General features: G+C 29.0%; 2 protein-coding genes across 8 annotated transcripts in view; one reads left to right on the forward strand and one right to left on the reverse strand.

Annotated features, from left to right (window-relative positions):
* LOC142328811 (PSME3-interacting protein) overlaps positions 1-3,523 on the reverse strand; it is a 51,415-nt gene extending 47,892 nt beyond the window's left edge. For 2 of the 6 annotated variants that reach the window (XM_075372870.1, XM_075372860.1), the window contains exons 1-2: positions 2,733-2,779; positions 1,840-1,943 (exon numbers count right to left, since the gene is read on the reverse strand). In XM_075372870.1, coding sequence (XP_075228985.1) covers positions 1,840-1,943; positions 2,733-2,764 — 136 coding nt within the window. In that variant the 5' untranslated portion in view covers positions 2,765-2,779. Of the gene's footprint in view, positions 1-1,839; positions 1,944-2,732; positions 2,849-3,291 lie in introns of those variants that run through there. The other 4 variants (XM_075372890.1, XM_075372879.1, XM_075372896.1 and 1 more) reach the window with 4 other exon arrangements.
* Positions 3,524-3,598: 75 nt separating this feature from the next.
* Es2 (ess-2 splicing factor homolog) lies at positions 3,599-19,938 on the forward strand. Of its 2 annotated transcripts, XM_075372848.1 has the most exons (3): positions 3,610-4,468; positions 14,115-14,262; positions 19,345-19,938. In XM_075372848.1, exons 1-3 carry the CDS (start codon positions 3,753-3,755, stop codon positions 19,585-19,587), a joined length of 1,107 nt encoding a protein of 368 aa, XP_075228963.1. In that variant the 5' UTR covers positions 3,610-3,752; the 3' UTR covers positions 19,588-19,938. The 2 variants fall into 2 exon arrangements, with proteins under 2 accessions (XP_075228955.1, XP_075228963.1); XM_075372840.1 differs by lacking the exons at positions 14,115-14,262; positions 19,345-19,938 and having other exon boundaries at positions 3,599-6,242.
* Positions 19,939-20,256: the final 318 nt, after the last annotated feature.

A 20,256-nucleotide genomic window follows, 5' to 3' on the forward strand; every position in this document is an offset into this window, starting at 1 on the left:
TTTAAGTATAAAAAAAATATTATTTGGCCACTAAAAGGTGGGTAGTTATTATACACCAAAAATAGTGATACAATAAAACTTTTGATAATTTGTTGAATTAAAATGGAATACCCCAATGAAGTGTAGTCTTGTACAGTCTCAGGCTGGCCATTCCTGAGATGTGTGGTTAATTGAAACCCAACCACCAAAGAACATCAGTATCCAGCTCTAAGCTCAATTTCGATGGCTATGATGGGCATGATTTTAGGGCAGCCTAAACATCTCAACCCTGCTGATTGTGTTAGCTTCAGCTTATTAATGTGTGGGGCAGCAGCAGATCCTCAAATTTTGCTGCAATAATTCATCTTGAACCTAATGTATGACAATAAAAACCATTTTGACATTGAAGTGTCAGCTCCCCACTGTTGACTAGCAATAGCATCAGCACATTGAGACACTTAGAACACTGATCCATTAGAACATTTAGGTGGCTTTTCTATCAAAACTTCAAGTACACTTTCACTCCTAAGAGTTTTCGGTTATGGTTTAAACTAAGTTCACCGCTGTTTGAAGGGCGTGTTTCTATTTCTTCTTGTAAAAAGGGTGCAATTACAATTTTCAGTAACACTGATTACTATGAACCAAGACCTCTATTAAAATATGAGTGGCTTTTTTTAAAAACTAGAACAGAGATATCATTCCATTCTAAACCTAAAATAGACCACTTAATTTCTTTCAGAAAAAAGTTATAATTTTTAACACAACTTCATTTGACTCAGGATGGAACAAGACTATGATGATTACATTAAAAGCAATATTTAGAAGACAAACTTTACCATTATTTTTTAGTTAACTAACAGGGTAACATTAACCTAAAAAAATCACGGCATTGAGATACTTGAGATCTGGAGTTATGTCATTAATCAGCTATATTTTAGGACAAATTAGAAGTCTAAATTTTTTAACAATAGCTTTCAAGACTTACTAACATTGTTTGACTTTTAAAGTCTAATTCTTCATCAAACTTCCTGTTACGGATATGATTTTTCCCAAATTTTTTTACAATACCTAAAAATTGAATAGAAAATACGGCTTTGAAGTAAACCAACATTCTAAGTTTCATTTACCATTAAAAAATGGTAAGTAAGCCACAAAATCAGATAGACAAAATTCAACCAAAAATCATCAGAGTGTGTAAGATAGGTTAGTAATTAAATTGTCAGAACAGCTTATTAATGGATTAATTATATCAGAATTTCCTACTATTCTACTGGGAGTTCATAAAAGTTAATTATAAGCACTTAGGTAATTAAATATAAAATCCATTACAGGATGTGATAGGGACAGAATCTTAGAAACTACACAATTAAAATATGCTGAAAATAAAACAAATTTCTTCTATTAATCATGAGAGAAAAAATGAAGCATAAAACCGATGAAGTTGGCAAAAAATATACATTTTTATCTATTTTTTTGTATATTCATTTAGAAGGTTTATTTATTTTGTTTTACATAATATAATAAAATTATTACACATTTGTAATTTACAGTATGAAACAAAAAGGTTCCTAAATAATAGAAATAGTTTTATTATAACAGCCTAATAATCCTAATAAATATATATTTAAACTAGCATAATACTTTCATATAGGCTTAAATATCATAGTCTGCTACATGAACAACTATCATGTTTTTTCAAGAAAGCACACAGCAGTTTGTTACAAACTACAACAGAGCAAATGGCTTGAGAATCTTAAGATCTCAATATCCAAACCCATGTTAAATTGATACAGAAAAATTCTCTTGTAAATTTAAAAACAAAATCTACTCTAAATACACAGTTCAATAATAATTATTTACCTAGCGGCTGATCTGGTCTCCTAACTTTTTCCCATTCTTCTTGACGACATCTTCTTTTTTCTGCTAGCTCATTTTCTGATATAAAACCTGAACTCATTTTAAACCTGAAAACAAAATTTCAGTGAACTACTTTAAAAAAGACTTGATTTATGCAATAATTAAAAACAAAAAATAAATGTATACCCACAATCTATCAATCATTATTAGTAAACAGATCTTAGGCTTACTATGTAGGCCTAAGATCTGAAAATTTTAATGAGAATAACACACGTAGAAGTTCTATGAATTACTTTAAGCATTGTGCTACTTAAGTTATTACATCATAAAAAGAGCATACTTTTCTCACATTCATGAATCAGATTTTCATCAGCATCTTATAAGTAATAAAATAACCATTGCCCCACCAACCTGATATTGATGTATGCAGTTACATACATGCATACATCATTTAGCTAATAGTACATATGTCACATTCAATATAGCCAAAGTAGGCACTTTTAGAGCATTAAAATCAGGATGGGCGGCCAATAACGATGCATTCAATGTTAAAAAAAAAAAACTACCAATAAACCTTTTTGTATTTAAAAGTAGCAGATAGAATTTCATGGCGAGTTTAAAAAAGAAATACCACAAGAAAATTTAAGTGAAAGCATCAATACTGAAAGCAGACTATTCCATTTTTTTTTTTTGAAAGAACAATAGGGTTATCATTATGGGTAAAATAAAAAGTGACAGTTTATTACAATGAAAAACAGTATTGGATTAATGAAATGTGGTACAAATTCGATGAAATATCTACGACAGTAAATACTGAGATAATGTGACATAAGTTGGTAAGTTAAATGTAGCTAATAACAATGAAAGTAAAAGAAATAACTATTTGTAATACGCACTTTATTGTTTGAAAGTAAACCATATACTTCATAATGAAAATAATTTTAAGTAAAATTGGAAGCAAGACTAAAAGAAATACTGATTTATATGACATAACATAAAAGCCACGATTAAAACTTAATCAGATAAAACTGTTACAAGTCTGTCATCTAATCTGAACTTTCACATTTCGATATCTACCGAGAGCCGATACGAGAAAAATCAAGAACATACTTAAAATTACGATTTTAACATCATAAAGATGTTAAACCTAAATATTTCAGACTAAAGATAAATTTTAAAATCTACACAAAACAACCGAAATTTAAAGCGTCTTATTCATTAAATAACCACTTATTAAACCTAACACAACCATGAGTTTCTAAACAAGGTGCATTTACAATTCCAGCTTTCAAACACGAAGCAGAATATTAAATATAGGTCCTCTTATGAATGTGGTAAACATTATGAAAAGTAAATACAAAATTCAGGTATATCTCAAAAAAGATTCAATTTACACAAAACACCTTAACCTCACTCAGGATTCAATATTACATTTTCCCCTAACCAATGTTATACCTTAGAATTACGCTTAACCTTAATCCAGATAACTATCACGTTACTTTTCATGCATAAGCACAACTGTAATGCAATAATAAAATTGACACTAACAAATTTCTAGTTTTAACTTAAATCAGCTGAGGAAATTCACCAATGTAGAACGACATCGCAATTGTACCCACGGTCGATATTCCTCGATTACATTATGATTATCGATGCTCTCTCAGAAGTTGTTACATCCTACACAGTATATTCATTTATCGTGGCTTTGCAAATTTTGTAATATTTATGACTATTGAGTGTGTGTAACGTTTAAGGTAGTTATTAAACCAGTTAACCATTGTTATATGTTTTTAGTTTTTACGAATTACATTGTTATATTTTTGCGTTGATTAGTGAAAGCTGTGTGATATGATGTGCCTAACCTTTAATGATATTATTTAACAAAACCATTGTGTCATACAGATTAAATTAAAACCATGAAAGAGGCAGATACCGCAGATATCAAGTCAAACAAAAAAAAAAGTTCATGGGAACTTATTAATATTCTCGAAGAAGAAACATATTTAGAAAATATAGGTAAAATAATAGAGAGAGATTTTTATCCAGACTTGGAAAAACTTCGGGCCCAGACAGATTATTTGGATGCTGTTGAAAAAAATGATGTGCAGAAGTTAAGGGAAATATATGCAAAATACAGTGGAAAACATCCCCAGTCTAGTAGAACAACTTATGATGCCAGCCCTGCAACATTTGAAACACCTGCTGAAAGGCCAGCTGAGGAAGATGTTATTTTGACACAAAATGAAAATGATAATTCATCAGGAAAGAGTATTCAGGAGGACGAGGGATGTAAGAATATTAAGTTAGGTTTAGATCAGTATTTGAGAACACACACAAGTGAAGATAATAATAGTTTTCAAGAAATGATTCAGGAAGCTGAAGCCAAAAATAAACACAAATATTCCTGGTTGTATGAAGCTGAAGAACAAAGTAATAGCAAGATAAAAGAGTTGCTTAGTGTTCCTTCGATAGAAGAACAAGCAGCTGGTCTTGAACGTCCTTTGAATGTTGATACTTGGAATTATAAAAATAAAAATTACATAATGTATGTACCTGATGGTAAAGAATTAACAGCTGCAGAGAAAGTTGAATTAGCACGTGGTCGTCAAGAAATAGCTCATAGTAATACAAGGTACCAAAGTTCTCCATTTGATGAAAATTTAAATAAAGAAACTATTCAGGGTTTAGCTAGTAATCAAGCTCGCTCACTAGAAGGTAAAATTGGTGTTGATGGAAAGGAGTTATCAAACTCAACACCAAGAGTGAATGGTTATAGTTTTGTAAAAACTCCTTCTCCTGCTCCTGGGGTAAGTGAATCACCTTTGATGACTTGGGGTAACATTGAAGGGACTCCATTCAGGCTTGATGGTGGGGATACACCTTTAAGAGGCACGCCCGGGCCTTCATTCAAGATACCTGAACCCCCTAAAAGAGAGAAGTTAGCTCTAGCATTAGCTGAAAAAGCTGGTCAGCGCCATCGAGATAGAAAGAAAAAAGCCTTGCAGGCAGCTCAAAGACATTTATCATCACCTTCATTTAGTCCCAGTTCCGGTTTGGATAGACTGAATAGTATGTCACCTGCTGCACGTAACTTAGCATCTGCTCAGTTACGCAGAGTGAGTTCTGATAGAGCCTTACAAGCTTCTTATAGTCCAGTGTCTAAATCTAATATATCTACTCCAAGCCCTACTCTTAAATCAACACCTCAGAGGGTGCGGACACCTTCTAATAATCAGAACCTTACTGACAATCTTCTGCAGTTAAATCTGCCCAAAAGACCCAAAGCATCAGATTTTTTCTAATTTATCCTTTTACTTTGTTATTAATTAATTATTTGTGATTTTTTTTTTGTGATTGGTTTAGAAATATAATTCATTTTATGCTACGGTCACTTTGTTTTAGAACCATACAGTCTATAACTTTGTTCCTTTTGCTTATGTAAAATCTTATTTTAATGCTAAAACTGTAAAAAAAAATTCATAACTACAAATAATTGTAGTGATTCAGCCAGTATTATTATTTAATGTTAATTAGATATCGTTTAAATCTTTAGTTGCACATTTTGTAAATTTTCATCTCTGATTTAAAACTCTGGAGAAAGTTTTAAAAATTATTAGCAAAGTTGGCCGAGACTGAATTATTTTAACTGAAATTATTGTTTGTAATCAAACTGCTGCAGTTGATTTTCTTATCTAAATCATTAATAAGAATGATTCAAAAGTTATATTTGTTATGTCTTAATGTGTGAAATAGTTTAATGTAAAAGAAGATACTCTTAATTGTATTACACTGAAGCCACATGAGAATGGTTAGACAGCATTGTCATGTGAGAGTTGTGTAGATTTCATACTGTCAGTTCTTTTAAAACTTTTGTGGAGCATGAGACTGAGCTCTGAAACCCTGGTTTCTATGCTAATAATACATTACTTCCACGAACACAAAGCTTTTACTCATTCTATATTGTACAGGAATATAATTTTGTTATTGTTTGTTTCATTTCTCTTGTAAAGTTTCCTTCATATGTGTTCAATGTTTAATAATTATTTTTGACTTATCATGTCATAAAATTTATTTTAAGCATGTTTTACCTGCTAGCTTAAGTTATAAAGATTAAGGAACATCTTTTATAGAAGCCATCTTATAGTATTAGTTTTGCTTCTTGTGTAAAGCATAATTTAAAAATTATTTTTTCTTGAGATATTTTTTAATTTTTGTGATTATTGTCAAAATAAGAGGCATTTAAATCATGTTGGTGCTCTCATGTAATCATGTGTGAGTAATTGTAAACTATTTTGATTAATATTTTAAAAATTAATTGGTTTTATTTTTTAGCAGAAGTTGAAATGAACTTAATAATTTTTTTAAATATTAGTAAAGCCTTTAAAAATATTAGTCAACTATTTTTTAAAAATAATTCTCTTCATTTTTTTTTGTATGGAAAAATTTAATTTATAGATTTTATTGAGTGGTTTTCTGTACTTTGTAGAAGTGCAGTAGATTACTATTTTAAAGTAATATTTTTTACTTATCATGCTGGCGCATGAATTATTTATAATTTTTTTTTAATTTCTGTATAAATGCAGTGGTAATGAATTGCACAGTTGTCTGTTCAAATGCACTATTTTTTGGCATTATTCCTTTCAGATTAAAATTTTGTTTACAGTTCTTTTATTTATGTACGAGATCAATCTTTTGCAGAAAATTGAACATCAGTAATATAAAAATTCATATATACTGATAATATTAAAACTAAGTGAAATGACTTTAAGACAAATCAAATCAAGTATTGCATTAATAGAAATGCGATGCTCATATTAAAATTTCTTACATATTCATTTTATCTACACATGGGCTTTTATCAGTTAATGATGTTGCCGTTACTGTTTGATTTTGGTTCCAGCAGAATGTACTGATTGAAATTTTTTTCTGAATAATCCATTATTGGATGCAATGTAAAATGAATATAATCAGGATTGTTGTGACAAATTGTACTTGATTTTTAATATTAAAAACCTTTCCTTCTAATGATTGTAAAAATCTAATCATTCTTTTTATTCTACCAATGAATGACAGCTGCAAGATATTCAATGAGGTTGTAGTCTGTGAACCAATTAATACTAATAATAATAATATTACTTCTCCCGTTGATGATAATGAGCAGCCTCCTCTTTACATCATCTGCTGTCCGAGTTTTTTTGTTGTATTTTTTCTAAGAAATTTCATATAGCTCAGCAGGAGGCTGTATTTCGTGAGTAAATTTATTGTTTTGTATGTTGGATACTTTCATGTCAACCTGTACATTTTTGTGTCTACGCCTTGAATTTGCATTTTCTTTCTACAGGCTTTCAGTTTTTCATCGGTTATAATGCTTGTTTCCAGAGTTAGGCTTCTTAGAGTTTTCAGTGAATTAAGAGAATGTCTCTGAAATATAACCTTATTTTTTGATTTGTACTTCTTGATTTTCTAATAGTGTTACTTTTAGAAACTTAAGTATCATCAAATTCATTATCATCAAGAATTTTTCTACTTTACTTTCTCCAGAACTCACAGTTCTCTAAACATTGTTCCTAAATAATATGCCAGCTAAATAAAGGAGTTTTATAAATGCTTTGATTCTGTTTATTTTACATTCCCTGTAGAAAATTGTATATTAAGGTTGTTAGAATAAGTAGCATATTTCACAATAACGGCTATGATTTTTTTCCAGCTAAACCTGAACCATAAGTATTTAAATCACTATTCTTCACCAGGTTTTTATGCTGTTCTTGCTTTTCTTGTTTCTCAAAATCATTATAATAAAATCTGACCACTCTGTTCCCTGATTTTTTTCTATAAATATTTATTGTTAAATATATTTGTAATTGTTCCAGTTACGTTCTTCATTTTCTGCATCATTTTCCTCAATTTTGGAATTTTCTTCCCCCATCATCAAATATGACTTGAGTCTCAGAAGATTCAATCGGAAAATAAGATTACCCAACTTAGTTACTTTACATAGAATATTATGTTGGATTTAAGTAACCAATAAGGCAGGTGTGGAACCAGCTGCTGGGGATTAAACCTATCACATTTTTTTTTAATATTATATAACTGTTTGGTTTTGTGAGTCTTATACTATTATATTGTTTTTATGTGCTTTGTTAATAAATGTAATGAATACCAACAACAGGCTCTCACATTCATACTCGTATACTGTAACCTCAATATCATATTCTCAAGGTGAATGAGATGAAGATTTCTTAAAACATCTGTTTAAGAAGAAGATCTTAATAATGTAAAATAAATATAGTATTTTGAATATATGAGGGGATATAATCATTCACTCATTAACTTCTTTTTAGATGTAATAATAGTGATTAGAAACAGCCTAAACAAAACTACAACACCTAACACTTGATTAAGATTCAGGTAAAATAGCTTAGAAAGTTAATAAAATTTAGGATGTAAAAAAAGTAACTGTTTGAACAAAGATAGAGAAAAATAATATTACTCATGAAAACACTCACCAAACTACAATGGTCATTCAAATATAAACAAAATTTGTTTATATAACTTTATTGATATTAGATAAAATTAAAAATAAATTACCTTATTTTTCTGTGTAGTTTTCTTCAATAGAAATGTATTTTCTCAATCAGACAGGTAGCTTCCTGATCCCCTATAAAAAAAAAACAAGATGGCTGTCTCAACAACCAATTGTGTACAAAATCCCTGACTACGACATGGTCTTCCAGATGTCTTTATGGACATTTCTCTGTGAGAAGACATGGAACCCATCTAATCAACACTTAGCTGAATCCAAGAGTGTCTGACAACATTGTATGCACACTTCCAACTCTTTTGCCCACTTCTGATGCAATTTCAGCAATGATTAGCTTCCACAAGACCACAATTAGCCTGAATGTTGTAATAATTCACAGTGGTCTGTGGAAAACTTTCTTGTGTTTTGTTCTCTACTGTATCACAGCTGCTTGGAAATTTTTTAGCTTAAACACTTGAATTTTTGATAGAGTAGTATCTCCAAACTGTGTCTGGAGTCGAGTCAGAATTTCAGAAGATCTTTGTTGACGAGAAATTGGATTATAATTTGTTGCAGTAGACTGTGGTACCTCCTGCTCAGACATTCTGCTACTGATATGGGAACATACCTGTGGGAATGGCTGACCAGTTGCTCGCTCCCCTTCACACATATCCAACTAACTACCTGCAGCACCCCAACACATTCACTGCTCTTCCTCAGTCTGTGTGGCAGAATTCCAGTTTATATTTGAATACCCCTTATGTTACAATAGTATGTAAACTAGACTTCTCTGAATGCTCTTAAAGTTCTACATCTGGCAAACAATACTCAACTTGAACAAGCATTAATAATATTGTATTTAGATTATTTTAATGGCAGTTTGTGGGATTGTAGCACTATTCTTTCATAATCTTGAATCTTCCAACCATTTTGTATATACACTGTATAAATACACAGTTTGATATACATGACAAATTCATACTACCACATATGGGTATCAACACACTTCTACACACATGAGTATCATGTAGTGTTCAACACGTATGAAACTTACAACATGCAGTGACAAATTAGTAATAGATAGAAACACTCTAGATCTACTTCTCGATCATATCCTCTGATATTTGTTATTTAATCAGAAAAATAATACCAAGAGTTTTTTCTGCTGGATTCACAGCACACTAATACAACAATGCCAGTCATTGATTTTAACTACTAGTACCTAAAAAAATATTTTTGAATGAGTAATAGACCTCTAAAACTGAAATATGTTTCGGTTTTATTTTATGAAATAGTAACATGTTGGATGGTTTATTTTATTGCTATGCAGATATATATAGTTGTTAAAAAAGACTATTTTGATTTAAAGTGATCTGTTGCTTTAAACATTCTTGTTGTTTTTCTTGCATTTTGCCAAACTTTATGGTGATCTCTTTTTATGACTGTGTTGATGTTAGTAGTACTTACAGGACAACAAAAATGTTTTAGAATTTAATTTCAAAGTTATTTTTATTATTTTTTTCTTAACGATACATATTTGCTTAAAAAGAGATGTAAAGTTTTTTCAAATAATTTTATATGAAAAATAGTTTACTTTGCACAGTCTGTTCATTGATGTTGCTTGTTTAGTTAAATGCTATTGTTTAATGTTAGTTAAATAATATTAATATTGAAACATTGTTAATGTAGAATTTAGAAATTAATTATGGAAAAAAATCAACCAACACAATAGTCAACTTTTTGGACTAATTTATAAAGCATGATCCTTCATAAATAGTAATTGCAATGAAGTTAATTATATTAATACTAATTTTTGTTTTTATTTATTGATATTGAAATGTAATACTTAAAATAGACAAATTTTCTTGTAACTAACAAATTAAAATTCTAAAATATGATTCAGAGTTAAACATATCCTTTGTACAATTTACTGGAATATAAAAGGTGAGCATGTTTGTTGGGGTTTTAACAGTTATTAAAATATATGAGTTGATAATTGAATTACTCATTACAATAACATAAACTGTGATCATCTGTAAAACATTTCCTGTTTTGTTGTTATTATTTCACTCTGTAGTTAGGAATTAAACAATTGTTATAGTTTAGTAATAATTTTTGTTATTACAAATTTAATAATAATGATAATAACAACACATTATATTAATTTGTTATTTAACATTAGTTTTCATATTACTGATATGCTAATAGTAAAGGTTATTATTATTTTTAATAATACACAGCAGTGTAGCTGCTGCATTTAAGAATTATATTATGAAACATTAGATTGTATTATATTTTTACTATCAGTTTTTTTTTAAAATTATTTAATTAAACCAAATATTTATGTATATAGTAAGTAATAAAGGTAGATTTCTATTTAACTCATGGTGTTCATTTATTTGTTATCCATATTTTGTAGTAGACAGCACAGTACTCATTTATCTGAACAGTATGTAGTTTAGAAAGAAAACTAATTTATTAAGGTAAAAAAATAATTTTGCCAGATAAAAGTATTTCCTGAAGTCATGTTTTTACTGTATTAATTTTATTACTTGCCAGTTTATTTTGTAACTCACATGCTGTAATGTATCTGTTGAATTGAAGTATCACATCATTCTCCATAGTGCTATAATTTTAAAATATACAAAAAATAAAATTTACTATAAAAAAATGCAAAGTAATGAGTAAAAAATACACTGTTTAAAAAAATAAAATCAGTTTAAAAAAAAATGCACTCAATAGACTGTTCAGTTGTTTGGTAATATATAAATTATAATGGTAATATAAATTTTGATTTTTATGAAGGCTGCACAAAATTAAAATCCAATAACATTCAAAAATTTAAAAACATTAATTTTGTATGAACTTACTAAGGTAAAAATTTAAGTAGCATTTGAATAGTGTTATTTTTTTGTTTAGTGCATTTTTAATTGGTTTTATTTTATTAAAAGATTTCTTAGTGTTATTTTTATTTAAATATGGGAAAGCTGTTCCACAAGAAATGAAAAAGGTGAAAAAAAAAGTATCTTGATAATAATTAAATGAATTCAGAGAAGTAACATTTAATAACCACAAACAAGTCTGAAATACAAGCTAAGATTGTCTGGAAAGCAGGATTGTGTTGTATTATTTTCCTTAATTTTCCGACTGATTACTTAGTTTTCATGTGAATAAATTTTTTTAATAACAGAGTGACTTCAGGCTATAAGACATTTTGATTTAACGATTCAATATTAGATAATGTTGACAATAAACATACAAAAAATATCCTTGCCATAAAAAAAAATCTGTAATGTCAACATGACCGTGCAGTTAAAAAAAAAAAATCTTAAATATTATTACCTGAAAGAAATTTATCATGGGTACTTCTACAAAATAAGAATTATCAAAATCTATCGATTTTGTTAGGTATTTAAAAAAAAAAATACTTGCGTGTGTATTGAGATCCTATTCGTTTTTTAAAAAGAGAACGTTATTACAGCTTCAGATGAAACTTAGTAATTTATTGGAAATAAGATACTGTTTGAACAATTAATTTATGAAGACTTGAATGTAACATACCAAGTTTTTCAATATAGATAGTAGATGTAAATAACTTTCATCAACACAGCTTGGTGTGGACTACTTACTTAATTTATCTCCCTCTGCTGACTACAGTTGTTTCATTTTTCCTGTTTAGTCTCCGGTAATTAATGTTCAGATAATACTTCAAAGGATAATATGTATGAGTGTAAATGAAGTGTAGTCTTGTACAATCTCAGTTCAACCATTCCTAAGATGTGTGGTTAATTGAAACCCAACCACTAAAGAACACCCGGTATCCACGATCTAGTATTCAAATTTGTATATAAATAACTGACTTTACTAGAACGCTGGAACTCTCGACTTCCTAATCAGCTAATTTGGTAAGATGTGTTCACCACTGGACCAACCTGGTGGGTTAAAGTGACTACAGGTCTACACCCAGTTACTATTACCCTACCCTTTTTTTAATAGATTTTTTAAAATGTGAAAAATTGCCATGCCTGATCGGGATTCAAAGCCAAAACTTTCAGTTGAAAGGCAGATGCTATAGCTCTATCATTCATGTGATGTTATTGTAAGTTGTGTAAGTAACTTTTGGTCTTGATTATAAGTAAATTATGGACTGAGGTTATAATGCTTCTTATTTGGCTGTGATGACAAGATATTTAATAGTTAGTGTAGAATATCATAACAATCATTTCTGTTGTACCTTGTTTAATTAAAATGCAGTGATCAGAATTTCCTGAAATGGATTTATTGCAAGGTATTGCAGACTGGATTTGAATTATTTTGTCTAAAAATTTATTATTTATGTTCATTTAAACATGAATTAAATATTCCATGTGAAAATTGAGACCATCATTCTATAAAAATTTGTGTACAAATTGCCAGTTCCTATTTTGTATTGTAAGTTTAGATTCAGTAATGTAGCTTAGGATGAGATAATCAACATAATCAACTTTAATTGGGTCTAACACTTATACTTAATTAAAATAATAAATAAGTGTATATTCAGTAATGATAAGCACAATTATAGATGTCAGTTTACTTGCAAACTTTAGTAAATTCTGCAGTTTGGAAGTATGTATTTGTTAAGCAGTTCTACATTAGAAAAATCATGAAATTGTTTGAATTTTCTCAGTTCCTGTGCAAAATGTATTTCACTATCCCATTTAAAACCAAAGTTAAATTTTAATTGTAGTTTCTCTGAGTGTGTAGTGTTTTGATGATTATTTGATTAGTGTTATTTTTAAATATTTGAAAATTAATACTTTACAAAAGAATGGTTGTACTTATAATGTATTCTTTTAAGATGCGAGATGAAGCTTTTATTCTCATATTATTATTATTATTTTTTTTTTTCATTGTTTTATCCTTTGATTAATATGTCAGTTTACTGCACCTAAATCTGAACTGCAACAACATACTGTAAATGTAATTTTTAAATTTTAATTCAGAAAAAAAATGACCACGATTGACAATTTTTTTTTGGAGGCCTTCATAAAAACATTTTGCCTTTGAGTTAGTACAGTGTGTGTGTGTTCATATAAATGTCAAACCTTTTCAAGAATTGAACCTATAACTTTTGTTATCAATTAATTGCACTAATAAATTAATAATGTCATTCAAAAATGAATATGTGTATAAGTGTAAAAAGCTTACAATAAACCCTTTTTTTAAATTAAGACATTATGATCATTTCACTGAATTATTTTTCCAATTTTTTTATTATATACCTAATAAGAGTTTCTATGTGACATTCATTTAATGTGGGCACTACACTTACAATAGAAAACAATAACAGTGTTCAAAAAACACATTTCACTTGTCATTCTCTTAATAAATAAGTGTATATCCAGTAGTGATAAGGGCAATGATAGATGTCATTTTACTTGCAAACTTTTACAGTTTGGAAGTCTGTATTTGTTTGTAAGCAGTTCTACAAGTAGAAAAACCACAAAATTATTTGAATTCTCTCAGTTCCTGCGCAAATTTGTTTTTTTTGTATTTATCAGTATGAAAGGATCATTTCTGTATCTTGTAGAAATTCTCATTATTGCTGTTATGGTATTACATGAATGGTCTAATGTGGAACATATTTTCAGTCATACTAATCCTAACCATTCTTAAATTTTATGTGTTTATTTTGTTTCTTGTTTACTCCCATTCATAATTATAAAAGTTGAAGGCCTGTTCTGAAAAATCTCTTAAAGTAATTTTTTATTTGTTTTAGTTTATTGCTTAAGATGGACAGTGGAGATACTGAAACAAACATTAGTGATTTGCTTAAGGAAGATGGGACAAATAAGAAGGCTATATTCTGTATCCACTGCCCATCTTTAATTTTGAATGCTGGTGATGGAGTTTATATCAACACTGAGGTATAGTAAGCTGTATTTTTCCACAAAGATTCTTCAGTGTAGTTTTTATAAATTTTATATTAAAGAATAATTAGCGTATTTTTGAATTATGTAATGAAAAAAATTAAATGCTTTGGTATAGTTTGCGTATCTGACATATCTGTTATTGCCTGAGTAAAATAACTAACATTTCATAATGATCTCTTTATGTATTTTGGTATGTAGTGGATTAAGTTTCAGTATTTTTGGGTATTTCATTACAGTTCATATAAAGTATAATTATTTTTAAAACTAATTGAAATGAGTTGTTCAAACTGTTAACAATATAAAATTTAACTACAGTTTGTGCAAAATTAAGGTATGTATAAATATTTTATGAAAAATTAAAAATGATACTAAGATTTGGAAATTGTTCAGTCTCATTATTCACTCTGAGACTGCTTCATCCCTGGGCTCTCAGTAAGTTACTTTATTGCTTCCTCTTGAATACCACTTCCATTTACAGTAGTAAATTATCTGAAGGAGAATTTAATATTAAATAGAGCCAGGAAAAATTTATTTTATTATGCTATTAAAACATTTTTAATAGTTGGTGCATTAATAAATCATCCTGTTATTCATTGGACAGATTTTAGACATGTGGAGAAGACATTCAGAATTAAAAACTAATCAAGTAGTACGTGTTTCAAATATTTTGACTCGTAGAGTAGGTCGGAGAGGATTGAAACCATGACTGAAGCACCTTGGAGAAGAAATTTAAAAAAACATTGCAGCCTACTTTTACAGATTGCAGCGAATAATTTATCAGTAATATTGCATAACTTTTATATATTATTATAAGTTTTGTATTGTTAATTTCAAGTACTTATTTGTTGTAAAATAAAAAGTAGTTCTGTTCTCTGTAATTTTGGGAGTGGTGTCTTTAACCCTGTTTGAATCTTTATAATCATAAAAAAAATATGTTTTTCTTTGTTCTCATTGACTGCGTCGACATGTGACAATGGATGAAATATGGATTCACCATTACACACAGAATCTAAACAACAATCCATGCAGTGAACAGAAGCCAGTTCTTCAGCTCCAAAGAAGGTGCAATCGGCAGTAAAGGTCATTGCGTCGGTTTCTTGGGATGCAAAAGGAATTCTGTTTACTGTTTTCATTAACCACTGGCACATCAACAAATGGCACCTGATGTGTATATATATATATATATATATATATATATATATATTTATTCAGCCACTCTATAAAGTTCAGAATTAAAGAACATTCTTACCTTTCTTCTTTTTCATTAAACTGCTTTTAGGTATAATCCCATTTTCAGTAATGTTTGTTAAATTTTTGTCTTTTACATTTACACATTAGAGTAAATAAGATAAGTTAAAATTTTAGATCAAATATTTGTTCAGTCAATAAAAACTTTTTTTTGTGTCTTCACTCATTTGACTGGTTTGATGCAGCTCTCCAAGATTCCTTATCTAGTGCTAGTCGTTTCATTTCGGTATACCCCCTACATCCTACATCCCTAACAATTTGTTTTACATATTCCAAACGTTGCCTGCCTACACAAATTTTTCCTTCTACCTGTCCCTCCAATATTAAAGTGACTATTCCAGGATGCCTTAATATGTGGCCTATAAGTCTGTCTCTTCTTTTAGCTATATTTTTCCAAATGCTTCTTTCTTCATTTGTGACTTTATCCATCAATCTGATTTTTAACATTCTCCTACAGCATCACATTTCAAAAGCTTCTAACTTTTTCTTCTCAGATACTCCGATCATCCAAGTTTCACTTCCATATAAAGCGACACTCCAACATATTCTTTCAAAAATCTTTTCCTGACATTTAAATTAATTTTTGATTAAATCAAAAAATCATTTAAATTAAATTTCTGACTGAAGGCTCATTTCGCCTGTGCTATTTTATATCACTCCTGCTTCATCCATCTTTAGTAATTCTCCTTCCCAAATAACAAAATTCTTCAACCTCCATAATCTTTTCTTCTCCTATTTTCACATTCAGCGGTCCATCTTTGTTATTTCTACTACATTTCATTACTTTCGTTTTGTTCTTGTTTATTTTCATGCGGTAGTTCTTGCGTATGACTTCATCCATGCCATTCATTGTTTCTTCTAAATCCTTTTTACTCTCAGCTAAAATTACTATTACATTTCTTTAATCCACTCTTCTTTCGCTAGTTTGCATTTCCTGTTTATAGTATTTCTTAATTGTCTATAGTTCCTTTTACTTTCTTCATCACTAGCATTCTTATATTTTCTACGTTCCGCCTAAGTTTGCTTCTACTGATTTAAGAATTTCCTTTTTAACATTCTCCCATTCTTCTTCTACATTTTCTACCTTATCGTTTTTACTCAGACCTCTTGCAATGTCCTCCTCAAAAATCTTCATCAACCTCCTCTTCATCAAGCTTCTCTAAATTCCACCGATTCATCTGACACCTATTCTTCAGGTTTTTAAACCCCAATCTACAATTCATTATCACTAAATTATGGTCACTATCAATGTCTGCTCCAGAGTAGGTTTTGCAGTCGACGAGTTGATTTCTAAATGTTTGCTTAACCATGATATAATCTATCTGATACCTTGCAGTATCACCTTGCTTTTTGCATGTGTATATTCTTCTATTATGATTTTTAAACTGGGTGTTGGCAATTACTAAATTATACTTCGTGCAAAACTCTATAAGTCGGTCCCTCCTTTTCTTTTTCATTCCTTTTGCCCAGCCCGTATTCATCCACCATATTTCCTTCCTTGCCTTTTCCAATGCTTGCATTCCAATCTCCAACTATTATTAAATTTTCATCTCCTTTTATGTGTTTAATTGCTTCATAAATTTCTTTGTATACTTACTCTACCTCATCATCATCATGGGCGCTTGTAGGCATATAGACGTTAACAATCGTTGTTGGTTTAGGTTTTGATTTTATCCTTATTACAATGATTCTGTCACTATGCATTTTGAAATACTCTACTCTCTTCCCTATCTTCTTCTTCATTACAAAACCTACTCCTGCCTGCCCATTACTTGAAGCTGAGTTAATTATTCTAAAATCAGCTGACCAAAAGTCAATTTCCTCTTCCCACCGAACCTCACTAATTCCTACTACATCTACATTTATCCTATCCATTTCCCTCTTTAAATTTTCTATCCTACCAACCTTTTTTTAAACTTCTAACATTCCACACTCCGACTCGTAGAATGTTATTTTTTAATTTTCTGGTGACGCCTTCCTTAATAGTTGCCATCCAGAGATCTTAATGGGGGACTAGTTTACCTCTGGAATATTTTACCAAGGAAGGCGCCTCCTCCATCATTGCTATATGAAAATGCAGAGAGCTACATTTTCTTGGAAAAAAAAGCAGCTGTAGTTTTCCATTGCTTTCAGCTGCGTTTAAAACGTTATAATATTTAAAATTTCTCTTAACATGTTGTCAGTATGTTAATACAGTACTGTACTGATTATCTGATTTATTTAAAATTTCTTATAAGTGTATTACCATCTTAAATAATATTTATAAGAGTGTCACCATCAAATTTTGTCTGCAGATTCATTAGGCTGAATTTATGTTTATATATATATATATATATATATATATATATATATAAAACATCTTTCTAAAATTTCTAATTTTTTTATTATTACTTTCGTGTTCAATATTTACTTTTTAAATTATTTCTAAATTGTTTTCCAAACTAGTTATATTACATTTGTTTAATTATTAAATGGTCTGCTACATATGAGATACCTATTTTTTCATTTTTAAATGACATGAAATGTTCATTAAATATATCTTTAAATGACCTATTTGTTTATCCAATATATATTTTTAATTTAATTTATAATCCAACATAATTTTCTTTTGTAAATTGTAAAATTTGTATTAGTTAAATACAAAGAAATATTAAATTATAATAATAAATTAAAATACCATAGTATTTTAATTTGATAGCATTAGTAGTAGTAGTATTTTAATTTGATACTGAGTTTTCAATTGATAGCTTGAAGCAGTTCAAGTCACTTTGATCTGAAAAAATGTCATGGTTGATGATTCCCCAGAACAAAAAAATCAGCAGCTGTCAGATTACATATAAATGATTACATTAATTATTCCATGGGATCCTGTCCATTTAGAAAAGTTTGATTGAATTACTCTAACTTCAAGAATGGAATGAAGAGGTGTTCCACTTTGTTGTTCAAAAGCTCTCAAGATATGAACACCTGTCCCACTCTTGTCAAAGAAGTAAGGTCCAAAGAATCCCTTTTTTGTTATCCCATTAGTAAAATAATAATATTAAATTTAATATTTATATTGGGAAAACTAATAGATCATTTAGGGCAAGATTTGGAGAACATTTTAGATTTTATAAAAAGAAGTAGGGTACCATTTAATAATCAATAAACATCACCGATTCGGATACAAATTTAAATATAGTAGAAATTGTAAAAGGGTATGATAATAATAAAAATTTTAATATTTTGGAAAAATATTATATATAAAGAATAGACAAAAGTTTAATTTGATTAATGTACAGAGAGAATTTGATAATGACTTTCTTATCAAAACCGCCTTAGATAGCAGCACATTTATATAATTTAAATAAATCCAAATAACTTCAGTACAGTACTGTATGTGTGGCTAGCCACATAATAAAATATTTATAATATTTTTTACTACATATTTTTATACGTTATAATTTTAGTGGTTTGAGTTTAATGTGTGATTTGGAAGAAAAAGTTGAACTGATGATGAGGGAAAACTTTGAAAGTGCTATTAGAAAAAAATACTAAGCATAAGATAAGAAGCATTATCAAATTCTGTACTCTTGATGGTAAATGGTTTTTATACTTTTGCCTTTGATATATATATATGTATATATATATATATACACACATCTGTTATATATTCAGTTAAGGTAATTTTGTTATACAGTCTTAAGTAGCAAAAGCTATTCATTTTTGAAGAATATAACTACAGTAAGTGAACAGTAAACGTGCATGTAATAATTGATGACAATTTAATTTATGTATTTTTGATCTGATGGGTTAAATTTTGTTTACTAATACTGAATTCTCTTTCAGTTCACTTTACCACACATGATGAGACCAAAATCTGTTGAAACAGTGTTAGAAGAGAAAGTGTCAGATTACTGGAAAGTCAATGATATGTATACATTTCAAAATGTTGGTTTCTCAAAAAATGTTGGTGCTAATAAATTCCTTACTTGCGCAGAATGTGATATGGGTCCAATAGGATGGTTTGACTCTAGCACTAAAGAATGTTTTGTTGCTCTTTCACGAGTAAAACATGAAGACAAATCCTAACATTAATTATTTATATTATTGGTTAATAAGCTAAGCTCTTACAATTGTGCATTTTTTCTTAAAGAACATTTAAAACAAATTATTTTTATAACTGCATTTAAATAGTATATTGAAAAAAATAATGTCACTTATTTTTTATTTTTTTTAATTGCTAATAGTTTTAATGAACATTTTATTTACCAAGTAATAATCTATTGTTTTTAATATTTATTAAATGCTGATTATGTATAAAATTATTATTTAGCAGTTTTGGTGATGTAACGTGATTAATGTGTAAACTTATTTAAAACAAGTTGATGCTGCAAGTTTAGATGCAATAAATCAATTTTCTTTTAAATATATATATATATATTTTTTTGTCATTCTTCTTTAAATATCAATTGAGATTGACCTTATCCTGAATTATAAATTTGTTAAAGTCGACTGAGTTTTCGATTGATAGCTTGAAGCAGTTCAAGTCACTTGGATTTGAAAAAAATGTCATGGTTGATGATTCCCCAGAACAAAAAATCATCAGCTGTCAGATTACATATAAATGATTACATTAAATTATTCCATGGGATTCTGTCCATTTAGAAAAGTTTGATTGAGGTACTGTAACTTAAGAATGGAATGAAGAGGTGTTCCACATTGTTTAACAGCTCTCAAGATATGAACATCTGTCCCACT

This window comes from Lycorma delicatula, chromosome 1, assembly GCF_047948215.1.
Source record: "Lycorma delicatula isolate Av1 chromosome 1, ASM4794821v1, whole genome shotgun sequence".
Taxonomy (NCBI): Eukaryota; Metazoa; Arthropoda; class Insecta; order Hemiptera; family Fulgoridae; genus Lycorma; species Lycorma delicatula.